Here is a 17,851-nt window from a genome sequence, read left to right as displayed (position 1 = left end):
GAAAATTTTCCAGGCTTGTTAAAAACACTGCATAAAACAATACAAAATACATTCATAGAAGTCCATAAATGAGACAGACAGTTCTTATAAGCTTCACAGTTCATACGAAATCCCTTTCTTTCCTCCTGGGGTGAATGAAAGTTTTTCCCCCAAACCAGTATTTTACAGTTATAAGTCTATTTCAATGAATGTATTATCCACATGAGCGTGGAATTTTACAAAAGGAAACAGAAGGAAAACACTCATCTATTTAACAATGTATGGACTGCATACAGAATGGCACAATAGTTAAAGCAATTAAGACTAAGCTGGTAACTAGCAATAGTGTTTGTCCAGCTCAGCCCAGGCTGTTTGAAACAACCATCAACAAAAGACTGGTGGCCTGGCCAGCTGCCAGCCATGGTCCCCAGAGACAGGTAAAGGAAAAGAGTAGGAGGACACGTGGCAGGTGGAGAACAAAGGTAGATCAACTTTTGCTATTGGTAACAAAAAAATAGGAAGGAAGGAGATTTTCCCCTTCCCCCTTTCCCCATAAAAGAATTTAGCAGGACACAAAAAGCTCAGCAAAACTACATCAGTCTTTCCCACGGAGGGACAAAGGTTTCTCTGAGCCCCGGAGGGGGAAGGAGAGGTGAGGGTGGGCCAATGTCCTTCAGAGAGGGCCAGCAGGGCTCAGACCAGAGCCAGGCTAGTTTCAGACTCAAGTGGAAAGGCCAGCTTTAGGATGAAATAGCTCAGGATTAAGGTCTAATGGTGGCAAAACCTGAGGCTGTTGCCAGATGTCACTCCCAAGTGAAGTCCATCTCACAAGATTCTAAAGCTGATTAAACTGTCATATTCCTGACAAGCCTCAAGATTGTCTTAGAGAGGAAAATCAAGCTGCTGTTGACCAAAACCCAAGAATTAAATTCTACTGCAGGAATTTAGGCCAAAATAACATGAAACTTGAGAGAAAAACATTTCAAACACACAAGAATATTTTGAAACCATCTTCCATACTTAAACTGGAAACCACATTGACCTAAAGGATGTAAAGTACCTGTGCCAGTAACACAAATGCTTATTTTTCTAACAGACAATTATTGTCATCTCTCAAGAAATGTATTTCTGAATTACAAAAAGATCAAATTTATTCTACTACACATTACATCAAGAACTCTATTCAATCCCTGTTATATCTGTAGGAAAAGCAGGATTGACCTCAGAAATGCAACACACCTTCTGAAGCAGCCAGAATAGCCATTATAATCTGACTGAATGCCCTTTGAAACCCATGGGAATCATCACATTTAATCTGCTGCCAATGAATTGGACCCTTACACATTAAACCTCATCTGGGAATTCACAATCCCTGTATCTAGTGGCTGGATTCTGCTACTTGCTCACATGTGACATTTCCTAACAGCCACCAGCTCTGGCAACTGAACAGAGCTTTGGTGAAATGAGAGGCAAAGTCTATTTCCCTAACTAGGGGAAAAATGCTGAATAAGATTTTCAAATTTTTCCCTCTGCAAATAGAATATTTTCAGCCAATCCCTTATGACAGGAAAGGGAGCTCAGAGTTCCCAGCACATTGCAGTTGTTTGTTTCCATGTGCTCTCAGCAAAGAGCAGCCGCAGTGCCGACCTCCAGCACAGACACCTCACATCCCACACACCAAATCCAGCCAAACTCCTGGGGCCCCAAGACTTGGTCTCCTGGTCTCAAATGCCCATTCCTGATGGCAGCTTCACTTTCTTCAGAAAAGATGAAGGCTTAGTGTGTGTTGCCTTCTAGTTCTAACTCATCGATTTCTTGATTAAACATTTTTAGGCTCAGAAATCTTGCCACTGATAATGGAGGTTCCACGTAATTTCCTGTGTAGGTTCACTGATTTTAAGTACAGCTGATTGCTATAGAGAGGTACAAATGTTTAGGATTTTTCTAAATTTTATTTTAAAATTTTTAAAAATTCAGAAATCCACGTCTATCTACACTGAAATCAACACAAGTTTTCCAGTAACTAAATCAAGAGCAGCTCTGATTTCTAATCCCTCAATTTTTGACATATATAATGGTTTAATAGCTTTGATTTCTTACAGCAGTTAACTGTTTTGTTTACTTAACAATTCCTGTTTCAGTATACTCACAGATTACAGAACTATAACAACATTGCTGATTTCACAAATGTAGACAAATTCCTGGTGAGCTGGGAATGAAACAAGTTCTTTCTACATACATTTTCAGGCCATATTGTCTTCTCTTGAAAGTGGGATATTTGCATCAATTATTTTTGTTTGAAGAGCATCTCTTTATACCTCCCTAGAGAAGAATAAAAAAATTAATTTTTCTCCATGGATTTGAATATTTACAAGAACATTATAGAAATTAACACAGCCTTTTTTTGAGGAGTCTGGAAGTTCTACAGTTAACAATTTACAGAAACTCTGGATTGCCCAGTTTGTCTGGGTATAAATTACATTTCACAATGGCACCATCTGCTGGAAGATGAGCAAGGCAGTGAAGCACACTGGGCTTCCCTCACTGCCCTCTTTCACAATTAAACATGGGATGACTGATATCCAACATCTCCTCCAAATGGCAACATAAACTAAACCTGGAAAATCACCTAAAGGAACCAGAAGGCTGATAAAGACAGAATATCACTGAGGCTTTCACCCTGCAACTTCTACTTTTAATACAACAGGAGCTAATTATTAATATTTGGTTTTATGCTTCCTTACACAGTGCAACACTGCAAAAAAGAACTAGAAATCTCTCTTGATTTGTATTTCACACAGCACACACTTCCATGTACCTTAGAAATTCTTTCAGGCAAATGAGAGAAATCCCTACTTCCAGAGATGTGAAATCAATTGATGATTACAATATGATCATGGTCTGTGGTAACACCTCAAAACTTTCTCTGTGCCAGTAGTGTGTGACAGACTCAGCCCCTCAAGGACATTTTTAGCTGCTGTCCACTACTGGATGAACAAGTTCCTCAGCCCAGAAACACACATCACACCCTGTCACTGTCACACAGTGCCCTTTACTGGCAACGGACCAGGATTTGCACTTGTTTTGCTTAACATCCAGCATTTCCAGATGCAGCTGGAAAACAGCCTCAAGCCCTGCAGCAATATCCATCAGAGTATGAGCAGTGACAGAGGAGAGGTCAGTAACTTCTGGCTCCAGAGGGAATTAATCCTGGAAATATTTTTCCTTCTCTTACCATTATTTTAATATTGCTTGTTGATTCCCCAAGCATTATTCCACATCAGTTTCATGAGTAAAATTCAGTTGGTAGTGACTCAATGATCTGATCCAAGTTGACAGAAAATCTTTCAGCAGCCTGTGCAAACCAAGAGGCAGAATTGATTTGCTCCTGATGTGCTGCAGGTGCCCACACAGCCAGCCATTGCTGCTCCTCATGTAACTGTTGGTTGACTGCACAGAGGGACAGATACTCCTCAGATACATCTCAGAGTATACCAAAAGAGGCTTGAAAAAGGCTGAAAAATAGATATAGTCAGTCCTGGAATATGTGTTCTTTAAAAAACAGTTTTTTCATTAAATATGTTAAGTATTCGGGTGGGGCGGGGCGTTTTTTTTATCAGAGGTTCAGAAAAATGTTAAAATTCCATCTGTGAGTAAGCTGAGTGATTAAGCTAACAGAGCACTCTATTCTTACAGCAATTCCTGAAAACATTTGTCTGGAACACTTTTCACACAGTGATGTTTGAATTTATCCCAAGAGAAATGCATTAATAACGCCAGTTTTCGGTGTTTCATCAATGTTTCTTCTTTCTTTTTCCATTGGTGGGAGATGATTCAGAGGACAGGCACACCATTTTAAAATATTTCATCTTGGGAGATATGGGAGCTGCTAGGTTTATCAAACTGGGTGCCCAAAAGTTCCTTTCACCTGCTGTCATGTTCTTTGCAATCTGCAAACAACTGAAAAGCATTCACTGCCTCATTCACAAGCAGAAATTAAAAGCTACCTTAAATATGCATAGAAAAGAGATTCTTTCCTCTTCTTCTCTTACTTGTCCTCCAGAAAAACCATTCTCTCACAATCAAACACCATGTACTTGAAATAAACAGCAGACTTGCCCCCACAGCCTTTTTGAGTAGGAATGTGAAAATTCAGTATTGAGTGACCTGCCTTTCTGCAGACAATACAGAAACCTTGATTTAATTCATCACCAGACATAAGTGTCAGTCCTTGTGATTTCTGGGAAACCTTCTGCAGACATCCACTACAGTAGATGCTCCTCCAGAATGCACGACCTCTCAGGATGAGAAACTGGGACTGGGAATAACTCTGTATCATAATTATCTTATAATTTTGCTGAAACACAAATTTCCTTTAAGCCTGTGACAGAACAGACACAGTTTGATGCCACCACAGCCTTACTACAGAACACTATCACACTATTTTCATCCTCAAGTTAAAGAACTGACCTTGTGGATGAGAGCTTAGTTTGGCTTATTCCCTTCCACCTACTCACTTGAGGCAGAATATTGTCACAGCACCAAGTGATACATATTTCCCTTTTTGATGCTTGAACTTACTTGTATTGGCTGGACGACTTCTGTTCTGCAATGTTCTGCTCATTACTCTTCATCAAATGCATTCAGTTCTCCTTACATGTACAATCACATTAATTCCAGGCAGGAAATTTGCAAATCTAATAAAAAGGGAACTCCAAGCTCCCTCAAGTACCTTACTACTGTTATAAAACTCTTTGTACACATCCTGAAAAAAACCAACATCCTTAGTCCAAAGGCAATAGCCAGCTCTGCCTGAAAAACAATCCAGATGGAAGCAAACTTCTCACTTCCAAACAGAAACCAGGGGGTTGGACCACCACTTGGACATTCAGGCTGTGCATCCTGAGGGAGCCCACACAACATTAAAGCTGTACATGAGAGATTCTGGTGACACTACACTTTTATTTTTAGAAGGTATGGCCAAATTCACAGCTCCTTTTGCTGTGTAACGATTCCCTTTTACCCACACACAAAATGAAGCAGCTTCTTAGAAAAAGCATTGGGTTGCAGGTGAGCACCAGCCAGGGCTCCAGAGGGCTGTTTGTGAAGGTTTCTGACAGGAGCAGGCTCCCACAACAGCAAAAGGCACAAACAGCCCCATCCTCCCCCCAGCAGCTGCACTTTCACACGTGCTTCCTGATAGCTGGGAAAAGATGTTCCGCTCCTGCGGTTTGCTGACAGCGTTTCCACATCAGAAACATTTCTGAGAGGAGGGTGGAGACTGTCAAAACAAATTTAAGAAAACAAACCCAAACAAGTAAACCTCCACCAATATTAAAAAAACAAGGAGGAAGGAAGTGTACACAGCGTTCTGTGAGGAAATTTTGCAATGCTGCAACAGCCCAGGATTTTGGGAGGGATTCTGTATGACCCAGGGAAGGACTGCAGGGCTTTGTTTTGTTGCCTTCAGAAAGTGGAAAGAAAGAAATAAGAAGTAAGACAAGGATCACTATTAAGTCATTTTCTGTGTAAGCAGTTGTACAACAGGGCCTGGAGTCCTGCAGAAGGCATTGCCCATGCATAGCTGACACTTACTTTGCCCAGAGTAAAGAACATCTACTTGCCAAGACTGTCATTATGTAGCTTTGTATTACTGATTACTTCATCAAATTATTCATCAGGTTTGTTTATACAGTAGTGTTGAACTCAAATTCTTTATAAGATTTGTACCTTTCAGTACAAGATCTCACTTCCTTATAGCTTAATATTTGAAGCTCAACTGAAATATTTTATTAACAAGCTGGCTTGTATTGAGTAATAAGTATAAATACTTATTAACATTTTAAAACTTCTATAGATTTGATATCTTTTTTAACTGTTTTTTTTTTAATTATATTGCTGCTAAAACCCACCCAGTGCCACTTACTTCCTTAGTCTCAGCTATATTATTACTTGCACTATCTCTAGCAAATATTTATCTCTTTGATATGGATCAGTGAGCTCACAAATTCCCTTACCAGAACAGTGCTAGAAAAATTACCCAAAAGGAGAAAGGTGGGGGTTGGTCTTTCCTCCCAAGTGATAAAACAAGAGGAATCAGCCTCAAGCTGCACTGGAGGATGTTTAGACTGGATATTAGGAAAAATTTCTTCATGGAAAAGTTTGTCAGACATTGGCACAGATTGCCCTGGGAAGTGGTGGAGTCACCTGGAGGGATTTAAAGACATGCAGATGTGGCACCTGGGAACAAAGTTTAGTGGCTGACCTGGCAGTGCTGGGGAAATGGTTGAACTCGATGCTGTTAGAGGCCTTTTCCACCCTCAGTGACTCCCTGGCTCTGAACTGCAGGGCAGGATGGCTCTGCCACCCAACTCACAGGAGAAACTGCTGCTCACATCAGCCCTGTCTCAGGACAGCTGGACACAACATCTGCCTGTGTCCCAAACTGCTGCTCCCCACCCCACTGCTCCTCTCTGCCCACTCCTCTGTCTGCCATAGGTTAAATGTACATGGGATATGACAAAATTCTCCACAAAACATGAGTAAAGATCAGCACTGATCGGCACAGTTTCCATATTTAGAACTTCCTCAAGTCCTAGAGCCACTCCTCCACCTCCTTCAGAAGAAAGATCTCTGTCATGTAACTCCATCGGCTCTCTTGCTCAGAAAATGCTTTTTCTCACAATCCTGCTGTTTTCGTACCGTAAGCCAATGACATGTTTCTTTCATATTACAAATCTTTCTAAACCAGAACCACTGTTTTTTGTCTGAAAGCTTTTCTTTTTCTTCTCTTAGCTCAAATGTCTCAGCAGATACAGAAAACTGCTGCAAATGCCAAAGGTAAGTTCTCTTTTGTTGATTTTGAGAAATGTGCTGGAAAAAAATGGGGGAGGGATTAAAAAATGTCCAAAAATTTGATGCAAAATTAAATATCTTGCCTCTCTCTGCAGTGAGTCAGTTTAAAAGTTTCTATACAAAGTTAACCATCTCTTTGCTAACCTGTATGTAAAGCCAAAATTGCTTTTACTTGTTGGAAATGTTGTAATTAATTTTAGTCATGACTAGTTCAGTGCCATTTTCTATGGAAAGACAGGTTTTTATTGCAAATTCATTTGTATAAGATCATGAAAGGAAACAAATTTGAGAGACCATCAAGGTCCTTACTGCTACTATTCAAATGTTCCATCTACTTACACAAGGTTAGTTCTGTCTGTTAATAGCCAGCCACAAATAAAATCTGCTACCTCTCAATTAATACATAAGGTTACTTTCTCCTACAATTAATTCTCCAAAAGATTTGATTTAATCTTTTATACTTCTATTATTTTAACTGCTGCTGTAGTTCAAAAGTATTGTTGCTGGTTCATCTGAACACATCTGTGGGCTTTGTGTGGCTGTGCCTCTTTTACACGAACACACTTTTCATCATGTGTGAAGCTGCATTCTGGTTTTGCCAAGTAATTGAGTTTCCTGCTATTAGAGGTGGAAAAAGTATAATGGCCCATTTCAACACAAATAAGCATAGCTTAGTTGTCAACATATTTTGAGAAAAATCTTGGGATTTCTTGGGTCATAGATGCAACTCACTGAAAAGCTTTTTCTTTCCAGAGATGCTGTCCAATCCCAAGCTTGTACTGGTTCAGGGGACTTTCAACGTGGTGTTGAAGCAGAATGTGACCCTCTCCTGCCTCTTTCAGGCTGGATCTCCACCTTTCAGATACACACTGTTCAAGCACAACCAGCAGGTATCTGCTGTGAACAGGTCAGACTTGACCCCTGCACTGTTCACCCTGACCATCAGCTCTGCCAGCGATGTGGGGGAATACAAGTGCAAAGCTGAGTGTAACAACTCCAGTGGTGGAAAATACAGCAACAGCCTCAACTTCACCCTCATAGGTATGTCTTGCTGTGCACCCTCCCAGCACTGGGTATTGCAGGGGCACACAGCCATTTCTTTTTTCGAGCGAGGAGCTGAACTTTACTGCTGTTCTTACCTCAGGAGCTGGCAGTGCTCTCCTGCCCAGGCTCACAACCCCTCCATCCTCCATGCCCAGCTCTTTTGACAGTGTTGTCACTTCACTCCAAATCTTGCCTGGAGTTTGTCTGTACTCTGTGATTCAGACTTTTCAGTTTTCTTTCTACAGAGCCAATTTCCAAACCAGTGCTGAGCTCACCCACCTCTCATGCAAAGAAAGGCCAGAACGTGACCCTGTCCTGCTTCTCGGAGAACGGATCCCTTCCCATCACATACCTATTCTTCAAAGGAAAACAAAACATTTCTCCCCAAAAGACGATGCAGAAGAGGGAAGCAGCTGTGATTTTTCTATTTATGGACTCCCTTAGTGACTTTGGAACATATAAATGCAAAGCTAGTAACAGTTTTCCCAATAATACAAAATACAGCAACAGTTTCAACTTTACATTAGCAGGTATGAATAAAAAGGGGTTACTACTGTCGACAAACTGGGATCACACAACATTCAGAATGTTGTAACTATGCAAGTTTTTAGCCAGATATTTTGTTTGTGATGTTCAATTTTTTAAATTAGAAAAATAAAGTTGAGGTTTTAAAATTAATGCAAAACCATAGAATTTCATGCATCCTAGATAGCAGTAGAAATTGAAGTGACCATGGAGGATCTCTGTAAAAGACACACTTCTACAAGAGACCCCTGGTGCACCTTGGAGAGAATCTGGTTTCATTTTTCTCTCTGTCCTATGGAAGAGCTGAACTGGCACCAGCAAACTGCCTTCCTGCTGCTGGGGCACAGAGCCCTTGGGACTCACATGAACAGTTACATTAACCCCAGTTAATCTAAAATCTGAAAGAAATTTCAAGTCTTGATTTCAATTTATGGAAAATACTTAAAATATGAAACAACATTTCACTGCATAATGAACTTTTTTTCTTCTTTTTGGCAGAAGAGAGAAGCCATTCTCAACCCCTGCTAATTTCTCTTGGGCTGATCCTGCTACTACTCATAATAGGATTTGCTCTGGCAATTCCATTTTTCATAATTCCTTTGTATAAAGCAAGTGAGTTATTTGAATGTCTGTTTCATTTTCCAAATGTCATTTATATTGTCAATATATTTTACTGTGTAAACATCCCATTTTCAGTAGAGCAGCTCCTGATCTTTTAGCCTGTTGTTGAGTCTCCTCTGAAGCAGCAGTTCAACAAGACTTTTGACAAGGCCAAATCTCTGAGCTGGGTTTTAGATTAAAGATTTGGGGTGGGGGAGGCAAAGCAACAGCTAATGTAATTTACAAAAGCACTGGAAGGAATTTGACCTCACTGGAAAGGGAAATTATTAAAATGCCCTTGGTTGAAGAGCAATTTTGATTGTGAAAACAATATTACCTGATATCTCCAAATATTAAAAAATACATTGAAATGGTTTATTTCTAAGAAGTATTTATATATATACATATGTACGTATCTATACACACACACACGTTTTTCTTGTATAATTTGCAGAAAAATTTAAGTCTACCAGGCCCTCAATTGGCCTTACTTCAACAGTGAATGCAGAGGAGTCTGAAAATGAAGTTATATACTCAGAGATTGGTAAGTTCCTGTCACTCCCTACAGTCAGGCAGGTTTCTTCAGGTACTGCAAGATCACTGAAAGGGGACACCTACTGACCCTCCTGGCAGAGGCATTATTTGAAATCCCTCAGAATCTATATGTGGCATAATCTGACAGTCATGCAGGCTAAACGAATGGAGGTTTTAATAAAAAAGGGTGTAATGGCCATTTACTGACAATAGTGAGATATATGAAGCTGTAGCAAAATAAAACTTGCATAGCTTCTGCATTCTGTTAAATTGTTAAGTACTTTAGCACTTTATTCAATTTCTCTTAGGTTTGGCAAGATTCAAAGTCAGTTTGAACTGAAATTATTAACTGACTACAAAGCCCCTGACCTATGTTAAGACATTTTAGTACTTGAATTGCAGAAAACATACAATAATTAAGACATTACCTGACAGCCACAATGCTCTGAACCTGCACATTTCTACATTTGCCTTGAATGTGAATGCCTCTTTTCAAGGGGAATAAAAACCTCCTAAACAAACCAATAGCAAAGGCATTAATGTTTCCCATTTCTAAATATTCAAATGGAGTAACTATCTCCAGACAAACCTGCCTTCCTGTTCATGCAGTAGATAGAGTTCTCACTGCCCTGCTGGGTCAGCTCAGTGCTGTGCAGCTGCTCATGCCAGGTCTCAGCCTGCAAGGACAGTGATAAGAGCTCTGGTAAGGCCCATGAATGCTCCATGATTTATATTCAGTATGGAATCTCATTGCTTTGTTTAAAGATTATAGAAAAAGTCTGATTCAAGTTGTTTGTAATTGAGTTAACTGCTGTTCATCATCTTCAATCCAGAGCCTGTTAAACCAGAAGAAGAATACATCAATTTTTCTGTTATTAGGAGAGAAGAAGAAAAAGGTAAAAATTTCAAGCTATAATATTGGAATATCTGATGCACACAAATATGTTTTGAGGGTGGAGGCAGGGCTTAAATACTTGCAATTGGTTATAAAAATGCTTAGTTACAATGGAAAAACTAAAATAGCTTTAAAAGTGTTATGAGGAAAGGGGAAAAGAATAAAGAAAAGCCCCAACAAACCATCCCATGGCAAATTCAACAGCCTCACTACAAAAACATGCTGAAGATGTTATTAGTAACCACACTGCTGATATAATGTTAATTCTTCTTCTGTGTATCTATACCAAAAAAGTAATTATGAATTGTTATTCTGGCTCTTAGCAGGGAAGAGGGCATGTTCTACAGTCTATTCAAAGGTCCTCACCAGAGACTGAGTACCAGGTATGACTTTTTTCTGATTAACTTAATCACATTCTTTTAAAGAATTTTTCAGCCCTCAAATATGCTAAATTCCAGCAAGCTGCACACAAAGAGATGATGTTTAGATACCAATTTCCTGGCCTAATCAGATTGTAGACATACAGTGTAGCTCACTTTCTAAGCAAATCTCAGACCCATATCTAAGAACTTCAACTTTTGAGAAAGAGCAAATGGATAAAATTTCGAATTACATGTAAAGCTTTCACCCAGATCTAAGTTCCTGAACATCTAACAATCCTGCTAAAGTAGAAACTGGATTGTTTGCAGACATAAGATAATCAAAAGGCTTTTGTCCAGTGTAACAAAAAAAGAGAAAACATTCCTCTTAGGCACTTAGAGGATCTGTATTTGGCCTCTATGTTCCTGCAAGGATGGCAATTTCTCAGTGCAATAGTACTTCAGCTCTCAGGGTAGGAATAGGTTGCTAAAATTAATAAAATTTAAAATAAATTCTGTATCCTGCTACAGGCTGTTTCTAAGATGGTGCTGGGTTGTTTTAATACCAATCCACAACCACCTAATTTAGAATTCCATGAGTTCAGTAAGTCACATTATGCTAACCTTGATTATATCCAGCATAAATCCTCTATACTGCAATTATTACTGTTGTTACAAATAACTAATTCATAGTTAAGTGAGCACCATGTTAGTAGAAGAACATTTTAAAGCAAGTTCTTGTGTTTCATGAACTGATGACTATCAGGGCCTGGGACCTTGCTGCACAAACCTTCAGCACTTTACACAGGGACTGAACGAGCTGTACAGGCACTGGAAATCTAGACAAGATCAGAAATACGCAGCTTTGTATCTCTGCACTCCTGTGTTTGATTTCAACCACTGTGCTTAGGTACAGGAAAAAAATCATCACACAGTTTTTTTCCACCATTTTATACACACAGATATTTTGTCCACAAAAACGTTCATTAAAAAATATTTATAATTTATTTAAATCTGTTCCTCTGTTACTCTTGATAATATATTTCTGATTTTTTTTTAATGTTTCTCATGAACAAGATGAAGTAGCTTACATGTTTAAGAACTGAAGATGTGACTAAAATACATTCCTACAAACAGTACAAAGATACCGATGTCATTAAAATATTGAAGATTTTGAAGTCTTTTATATAAAATATAATTTTCCAGCAGAGATCATAATTGTGTCAGCAATACAAAGGAAAGCTGAATAGTATGATACTAAAACCAAAGAATATGGTTAGCCTTGTTAATAAGGGACAAGTTTTTCTCTTCCCTTTTTCCAAGGTAACCTGGAAGACCCAGATTTGACAGAAAACAGATGCACCACCAAGTTTTAGCAGAACTGTTTGCAGAGAAACCACAGAGTCCAACAACGCTGAAACCAGTTCAGGCAAAGATGTCTAAGAAAATCCTTTTATTCAACAAGTTTAAGTTTACACATTTTTGGCTGATGTAACATACTTAGTTAAAAAGTCCTTCAGCCTGGAAATGTGCATCATTTCCTTCATGGTGGTATCTCTGCTTCTCAGCTGGACCACTCCATTCTCTAGAGTGCCATCATTTATCAAGATCATGAAGGGAATACTCATCTCATCATACCTGCAGAAGAAAAACCCACCTGTTACTGCTTTTGGTGCATGGAAAAAAAAATCAGATAACTTACATACAAATGACCATAAACTGTAAATATTTAGTTTTGCTGTATTGCACTAAGTCCGGTGTGACACCTCCAGTTTTCTTGTTGCCATTCCTTGCTTTCCTAAGAAAGAAATTATATTTCTTTAAATTACTTAGCTACTTTAGTATATAAAAATAATCTTATTTAGTAACCTATTAAAAGAGTATTTTTGTACAAGCAGAATTTATCTCTCTGGCTTTGTTTTACTGCACATGAAGTTGCATTTCTTTTCTCTCAGAAAAAAATCACTCATCAAGATGCTTTGACATGAGGAGCCATGGACTCCTGGTCAATAAATCATACATGAAGCCCCAAAATGGAATAGCTGTTTTTATATCCACAAACAGTTCCATCACATCACTAATGGCAGTGGTTCAGGCTTGGAAGAACTGTCAAGTTCAAGACTAGACACAGTGAGTTGTTTGAAATAGTGCTTAAGAATCAAACACCAGACCAGATGCAAAAATGGGGGTGAGGGTAGGAAACAGTTCTGCAAGCTTATGATTATGTTTTCTACATGAGAATTTTTGAAAGGCATTTCACAGTTCCAGGAAAATTACAGTAACATGTGAAAGGCTTCTACTTCCCTTAATTTAAAAAAATCATCTGATACATGCTTTTCATAACAAAACTCCTTGAATCCAAGTCTGTAGCTCAGGATCCAAACCTTTAGTCAGTTACTGCATTCAAAAACTTCCTACTGAAAAAAGGCCTATTTACAGCAACCCACAGAAAGTCATCTTTGACCTTCATAGTTTAATTTACAAAACACTGTTTCTGCTTACTTTGTACAAAGATGTTCCAGAGACATGTGCACAGTTTCCAGATAACCCGGCCATACAGAAATCCCATTTTCTGTCAGCTCATTGAACAAACCTTGACAAACCTGCATCCATTTAATAACAAAAGTTAAGACAGAATTTGTGGGTTTGAGACTCTATACAAAGAAACCATTAAAACTCTTAGCATGTGTGGTATTAACATTCCTAGCTGGTGTTAATTTGCTGGCTGAAACAATCTCAAATCAGAAAGCAGCCTGGAAGTTCTGTTTCAAACACTCCAGTGTAAGTTTCCTCCCTTCCATGGGGACTTCATAACTGATTTAAATGCAAACTTTTTAAAAAACCTTCTGAACATGCATTAAGATAATTCTGAAAGATTAAGAAGCCAAGAGGGATGGTGTTATTTATTTTCCTTAACTTTGCATGGGACAAGCATCAGTTGTATTTTACCAAAAGCAGTTGTGTCCACACAAGGAACTGCCTGCAGTGAATTCCTTTGGTTCTGACCCACAAGCTGTGGAGTAGGAGCACAATGAACTCTGTACAACCAGGAATGATTTTCCTCAACATGAACAGTGTCTGAATTGTAACAGATTACATGGGGAGTCAATGCTCAAAATTAAAATACTGTCTTTCAACATACCTGCCTCAGCTCTGTTGTTGGACCTTTTCCTACGTCCAAGGCTACTTTAAGGGGTGCTAAGCAAGGATGAAGCTTAAGTACCTAATAAATTTACAAAAACCAACAGATTACTAAATGTATTTATCATGCAATCTAAAAAGAATAAGAAAATGACAATTTTTAAATTTAAAATTTAGATTTTTAAATTTTTAAAAATGTTCTCACAGCACAAAATCCTGAATTAGAAGCAAGCTGTATTTTATGCAATGAGCACACAGCCCACCTACGTCCACGTGGCAGAAATTACTCTATTTTGGCTGAGCTCCAGAAAAGAGATGAAGATTTCTTAGCAGTGCTCCATCATCTTGAATAGAGCCAGAGAAATGACAGACAGCCCAGCAGGCAGTTCCCATCCAGTCTACTGCCTGTTCTTAAAGCCCAAACAGCTGCCTGGGTAACAGGCACTGACTGACAGCACTCGAACTCCAGAAAACAGGATAAAAGTGAAGAGAATGATGGTCCTTGGGGAAATACCCCATCACCACCTCTGACCCACTTTTTTCTACTCTTCTCAGCCACTTTCAAATGCTGCTGGAAAAAACAAATTGCTCTTTCCCACGAACTGCAGCTACACTCCAATTTCTCTTAACTCCATCACTTACATGGCAAGAGCCTACCCACTGACCAGAGAGAAAACAGGACAGGGGACTTCAGAATGAGAAAAATTGCTTATGTGGGTGACAGGGACCACAGGGGCTGTGCCATGAGTGCCAACAGTGAGAGGGCTCAGTCTGCACCAATTGGGAAGGGCCATGTGGAAAAGGAGACATTTCTGTACTTGAATTTACCATACTATCTGGGGGGATTGTACTTATTTTCTCACATTTTCTACATGAAGTTACCTTTCTCTGTGAATTTTTCTTTGCTGTTAATGGATTCTCAACTAGCTGTAGAGAATCAAAGAGATAGGCTAACACTCCTCGGTCCAGATCCCCATTCACAGACAGAACATGAGGGATGACATTCTTCCTTCCATCTCGGCCCTAAAAAGAAAAAACCCACGTAGGAAAACATAAAGGATTGTCCCCAAAAGCTTTTTGTTTGCTTTAAATGTGTAATGAAACATTGAGCTCAAGCACTCTTATTACATTTAAAGTACAGACATTCATTTAAAATGTTACCACCAATTTTAGCAGTGTATGTGTAACCAGGTAAGACTGTAACAGTGGGGAAAGCAAGTCAGGGCAGAATGGGATTAGTTTCTTGCTCTCTCACTTTAATCATAAATTTAAATCTATGGCAAATACAGTTGAAACTGCATTTTCTATTGCAGGTTTGTAGATTACTTTCAAGTGACCACGAGTCCCCACATTCTGAGAAATCCTTATGTAAACCAGTTTTGTAGAAATAAACTGCAAAAGCAGGAAAGACAGGACTGTCATGAGAAGGAGAAGGTTGCAATTTTCTGGTAAAATACAAAGTTACTCTGGCTTTATCTGTTCAGCCTAACTCCAAACACTGCCATTTATTAGAGGTTTGTCCATCTTCAATATATTTAGTGGAGAGATTTCCCTCTGGTCCATCTCCTCTTTTTCTATAAAGCCATTTTTATAACCCATTAATCTACAAAAACGTCTACATACATGAAAGTGAACAAGCTACAGCAAGAAAAACCCCCCTCACATTTGCAGGCTCTTTTCTATGCAAACTGAACAGTGCAAAACATAATCTGAGTTTGTGTTTACATCTACTCACAGGTAAAGCCTATGCCACTGACAACAGCTGCCTGTCAATAGAGCTCATTTCTAACTTTGAATAATTCCTTGGAAAAAAAAAAGTACCAAACAGTATGAAAATGAAGGTATGACTGCAGAGCATCAACTGTACTACTTTTGCAGCAAATGAATAAAAAGCCAGCCACAGGCTAAGCAACTGGATTAACAAAGAAACCAATTCTCTCACACATCACCATCTTTATCAGGAATGATGTTTAATGCAATAAAACTTACAAGTAATTTTGATCTCTCTCCTGGATACATCTGTAACAGTTCAGTATCACCAAGGTTCTTCAGTGTTTCTATTGTTTCTGTCCCCCAAGGAAAGCTGTAATGTAACTTAAATCCTCTTCTGCCTTCTTCATCCTGAAAGTCACTGCTGCTGAAGTTAGACGGGCCTACAGCAAACTGAAAGTAAGAGGCGATCACTACTGTGAATCCCACAGTAACTACAAAAATCAAATCTGCAATGCAAACTGAAGTCTCTGATTTTCAGCAAAAGGTTTTTGTAAGTTAAAGCCAAAATCTCTTGCTTGTTTTATAGCATTTTCATCTCACATCACTGACAAACACAAAATATTTACCTTTCTGCAAGTCACATTATAAACTACTTATCAGGTTTATCATCAACTTCAGTAGATTCTCAATTTCCATGAGAAATTTCAGTGCCAAGAACAGGCCAGCAATGCAAGGCCATAAAACCAACCAGGGTAACTATTCCCCCCATGAGACATAAAGGAGCAGACTCCCCATGGATATGCTGCTGTTACCTTTCTCCACCACTGGAGCCTCTGGCGTAGCCAGTAATCGAGCCACTGTCCTGCAGTTCTGGGAGAACTAAACCATGCAAGCAAAGACTCGGTCCTCTCGCCTATTCTTTAAACAACAGCAAGGGCAGCAAGTTAACACCTTGGGAAATAACAGGGGAAAAGCAAGAAACAGCATTCAAAAATAATCCAAAAGTGAAATGGTTCAGGTATGATAAAGGATTAACTCCTCTATTATTCTACCTTGGACAGTTTTTGTTGTGTTCATTTCCTGGAGCCGAATGTTCACTTTCTGGAACAGAATGGAAGCACACTCCAATTTGAGCAAGGCCACAGGGCAGTCTTCTGTTCACCAGCTCTAAGCAGCTGGCATATTGTGCCAGGACACCTGCAGAAGACAAAGCCCTGATTTTAGTGGCCACAGGAAAGTTTTTGATGTTTTAACTCTACCAAGAACAAATGAAGCACACATTATACACATATATTATGTTGTTCGTACATGCAGTTCCACTATATTTACTAGCATTGATGCTTTGCAGAAATGGGCTCAGCAGGCTGCTTCCTCTGGGCACGTTGATTTTAATGTGCTTTTCCCCAAATTACAGGGAGCACACCCACTGCCCACTTGTGCTGGTCGGGTCCTTGAAAAACACACAAATTCACAGACTACAGAAGGAACATTCCTGGCGCACCAAAGCAGCTGGAAAAATCCCTTAAATGCAGCTGCTTCGCTCCCAGCAAGAAACTCGTGCGCAGGGTGAAGGCTGAGCGGAGCCGCCCGGGACCTACCGGGCAGGAGGCTCTCACGCAGCACCCCCGCGGCCCCCAGCACTTCTTCCAGGGCCGGGCCGCCAGGGTTCTGCCCACAGCCCTGGAGGGCTCCGCGCAGCGTCTCCGGGTGCAGCAGCCGCAGCCCCCGCGCGTCCCGCGGAGAGCCGGGCGGGCCGTGGAGCGCGGCGTCCACGGGGAACACCTGCTCCCGCACGGGCAGCGCCGAGTCCCACCACTGCGCCGCCAGGTTGGCGCGCAGCGCGGCGCCCAGCGGCCCGAAGCCGGGGTGGCGGCCGCTCAGGTAGGCGCTCCAGGGCAGCGGCCCCGCGCCGCCCCGTAGGAAGCGCCGCCGCCAGCACACCTCCAGCAGCTCCGCCCCGCCCGCCGCCTCGGCAGCACCGCCGCCCTCCGAGTAGGGCCGCGCCGAGCACCAGGCCGGCTCCGCCCGCTCCGGGACTCGCCACCGCCTCGGCTGTCCCAGGGCGGCACGGCCGCACCAGCGGCAGCCTTGGCGGGAGCCCAGCGCCATCTTGCCGCTCCCTCACGGCGGGGCTGGGAGGGGGAGCGGGGAAAGTGGGGGCAGCCATTGCGCACGCGCAGCGCCACCAGCGGGAAGCGGGACCCGA

At 40.6% G+C, this 17,851-nt stretch overlaps 2 protein-coding genes across 8 annotated transcripts; one reads left to right on the top strand and one right to left on the bottom strand.

The window, feature by feature from the left end:
• Nucleotides 1-2,217: 2,217 nt before the first annotated feature.
• On the bottom strand, nucleotides 2,218-17,793 carry POLG2 (DNA polymerase gamma 2, accessory subunit). Of its 6 annotated transcripts, XR_008841772.1 has the most exons (11): nucleotides 17,244-17,793; nucleotides 16,698-16,842; nucleotides 16,458-16,563; nucleotides 15,922-16,095; nucleotides 14,815-14,955; nucleotides 13,934-14,014; nucleotides 13,294-13,394; nucleotides 12,292-12,429; nucleotides 10,127-10,214; nucleotides 3,215-3,494; nucleotides 2,218-2,301 (listed from the first exon to the last, which is right to left on the bottom strand). XR_008841772.1 is itself a non-coding variant. In XM_056505749.1 (9 exons), the coding sequence occupies exons 1-9, from the start codon at nucleotides 17,752-17,754 to the stop codon at nucleotides 10,175-10,177; spliced, it is 1,437 nt and encodes a 478-aa protein (XP_056361724.1). In that variant the 5' UTR covers nucleotides 17,755-17,793; the 3' UTR covers nucleotides 9,562-10,174. The 6 variants fall into 6 exon arrangements, 5 of the variants coding, with proteins under 5 accessions (XP_056361724.1, XP_056361723.1, XP_056361725.1 ...); XM_056505749.1 differs by lacking the exons at nucleotides 2,218-2,301; nucleotides 3,215-3,494 and having other exon boundaries at nucleotides 9,562-10,214; XM_056505748.1 differs by lacking the exons at nucleotides 2,218-2,301; nucleotides 3,215-3,494; nucleotides 10,127-10,214 and adding an exon at nucleotides 10,230-10,373.
• On the top strand, nucleotides 5,970-12,203 carry MILR1 (mast cell immunoglobulin like receptor 1). Of its 2 annotated transcripts, XM_056505753.1 has the most exons (9): nucleotides 5,970-6,682; nucleotides 6,775-6,819; nucleotides 7,588-7,875; nucleotides 8,124-8,408; nucleotides 8,902-9,015; nucleotides 9,458-9,547; nucleotides 10,371-10,433; nucleotides 10,756-10,815; nucleotides 12,115-12,203. In XM_056505753.1, exons 1-8 carry the CDS (start codon nucleotides 6,649-6,651, stop codon nucleotides 10,806-10,808), a joined length of 972 nt encoding a protein of 323 aa, XP_056361728.1. In that variant the 5' UTR covers nucleotides 5,970-6,648; the 3' UTR covers nucleotides 10,809-10,815; nucleotides 12,115-12,203. The 2 variants fall into 2 exon arrangements, with proteins under 2 accessions (XP_056361728.1, XP_056361729.1); XM_056505754.1 differs by lacking the exons at nucleotides 10,756-10,815; nucleotides 12,115-12,203 and having other exon boundaries at nucleotides 6,417-6,682; nucleotides 10,371-10,749.
• Nucleotides 17,794-17,851: the final 58 nt, after the last annotated feature.

The sequence above is a fragment of the Oenanthe melanoleuca genome, chromosome 18, assembly GCF_029582105.1.
Source record: "Oenanthe melanoleuca isolate GR-GAL-2019-014 chromosome 18, OMel1.0, whole genome shotgun sequence".
Taxonomy (NCBI): domain Eukaryota; kingdom Metazoa; phylum Chordata; class Aves; order Passeriformes; family Muscicapidae; genus Oenanthe; species Oenanthe melanoleuca.
This window is presented reverse-complemented; position numbering and strand designations above follow the sequence as displayed.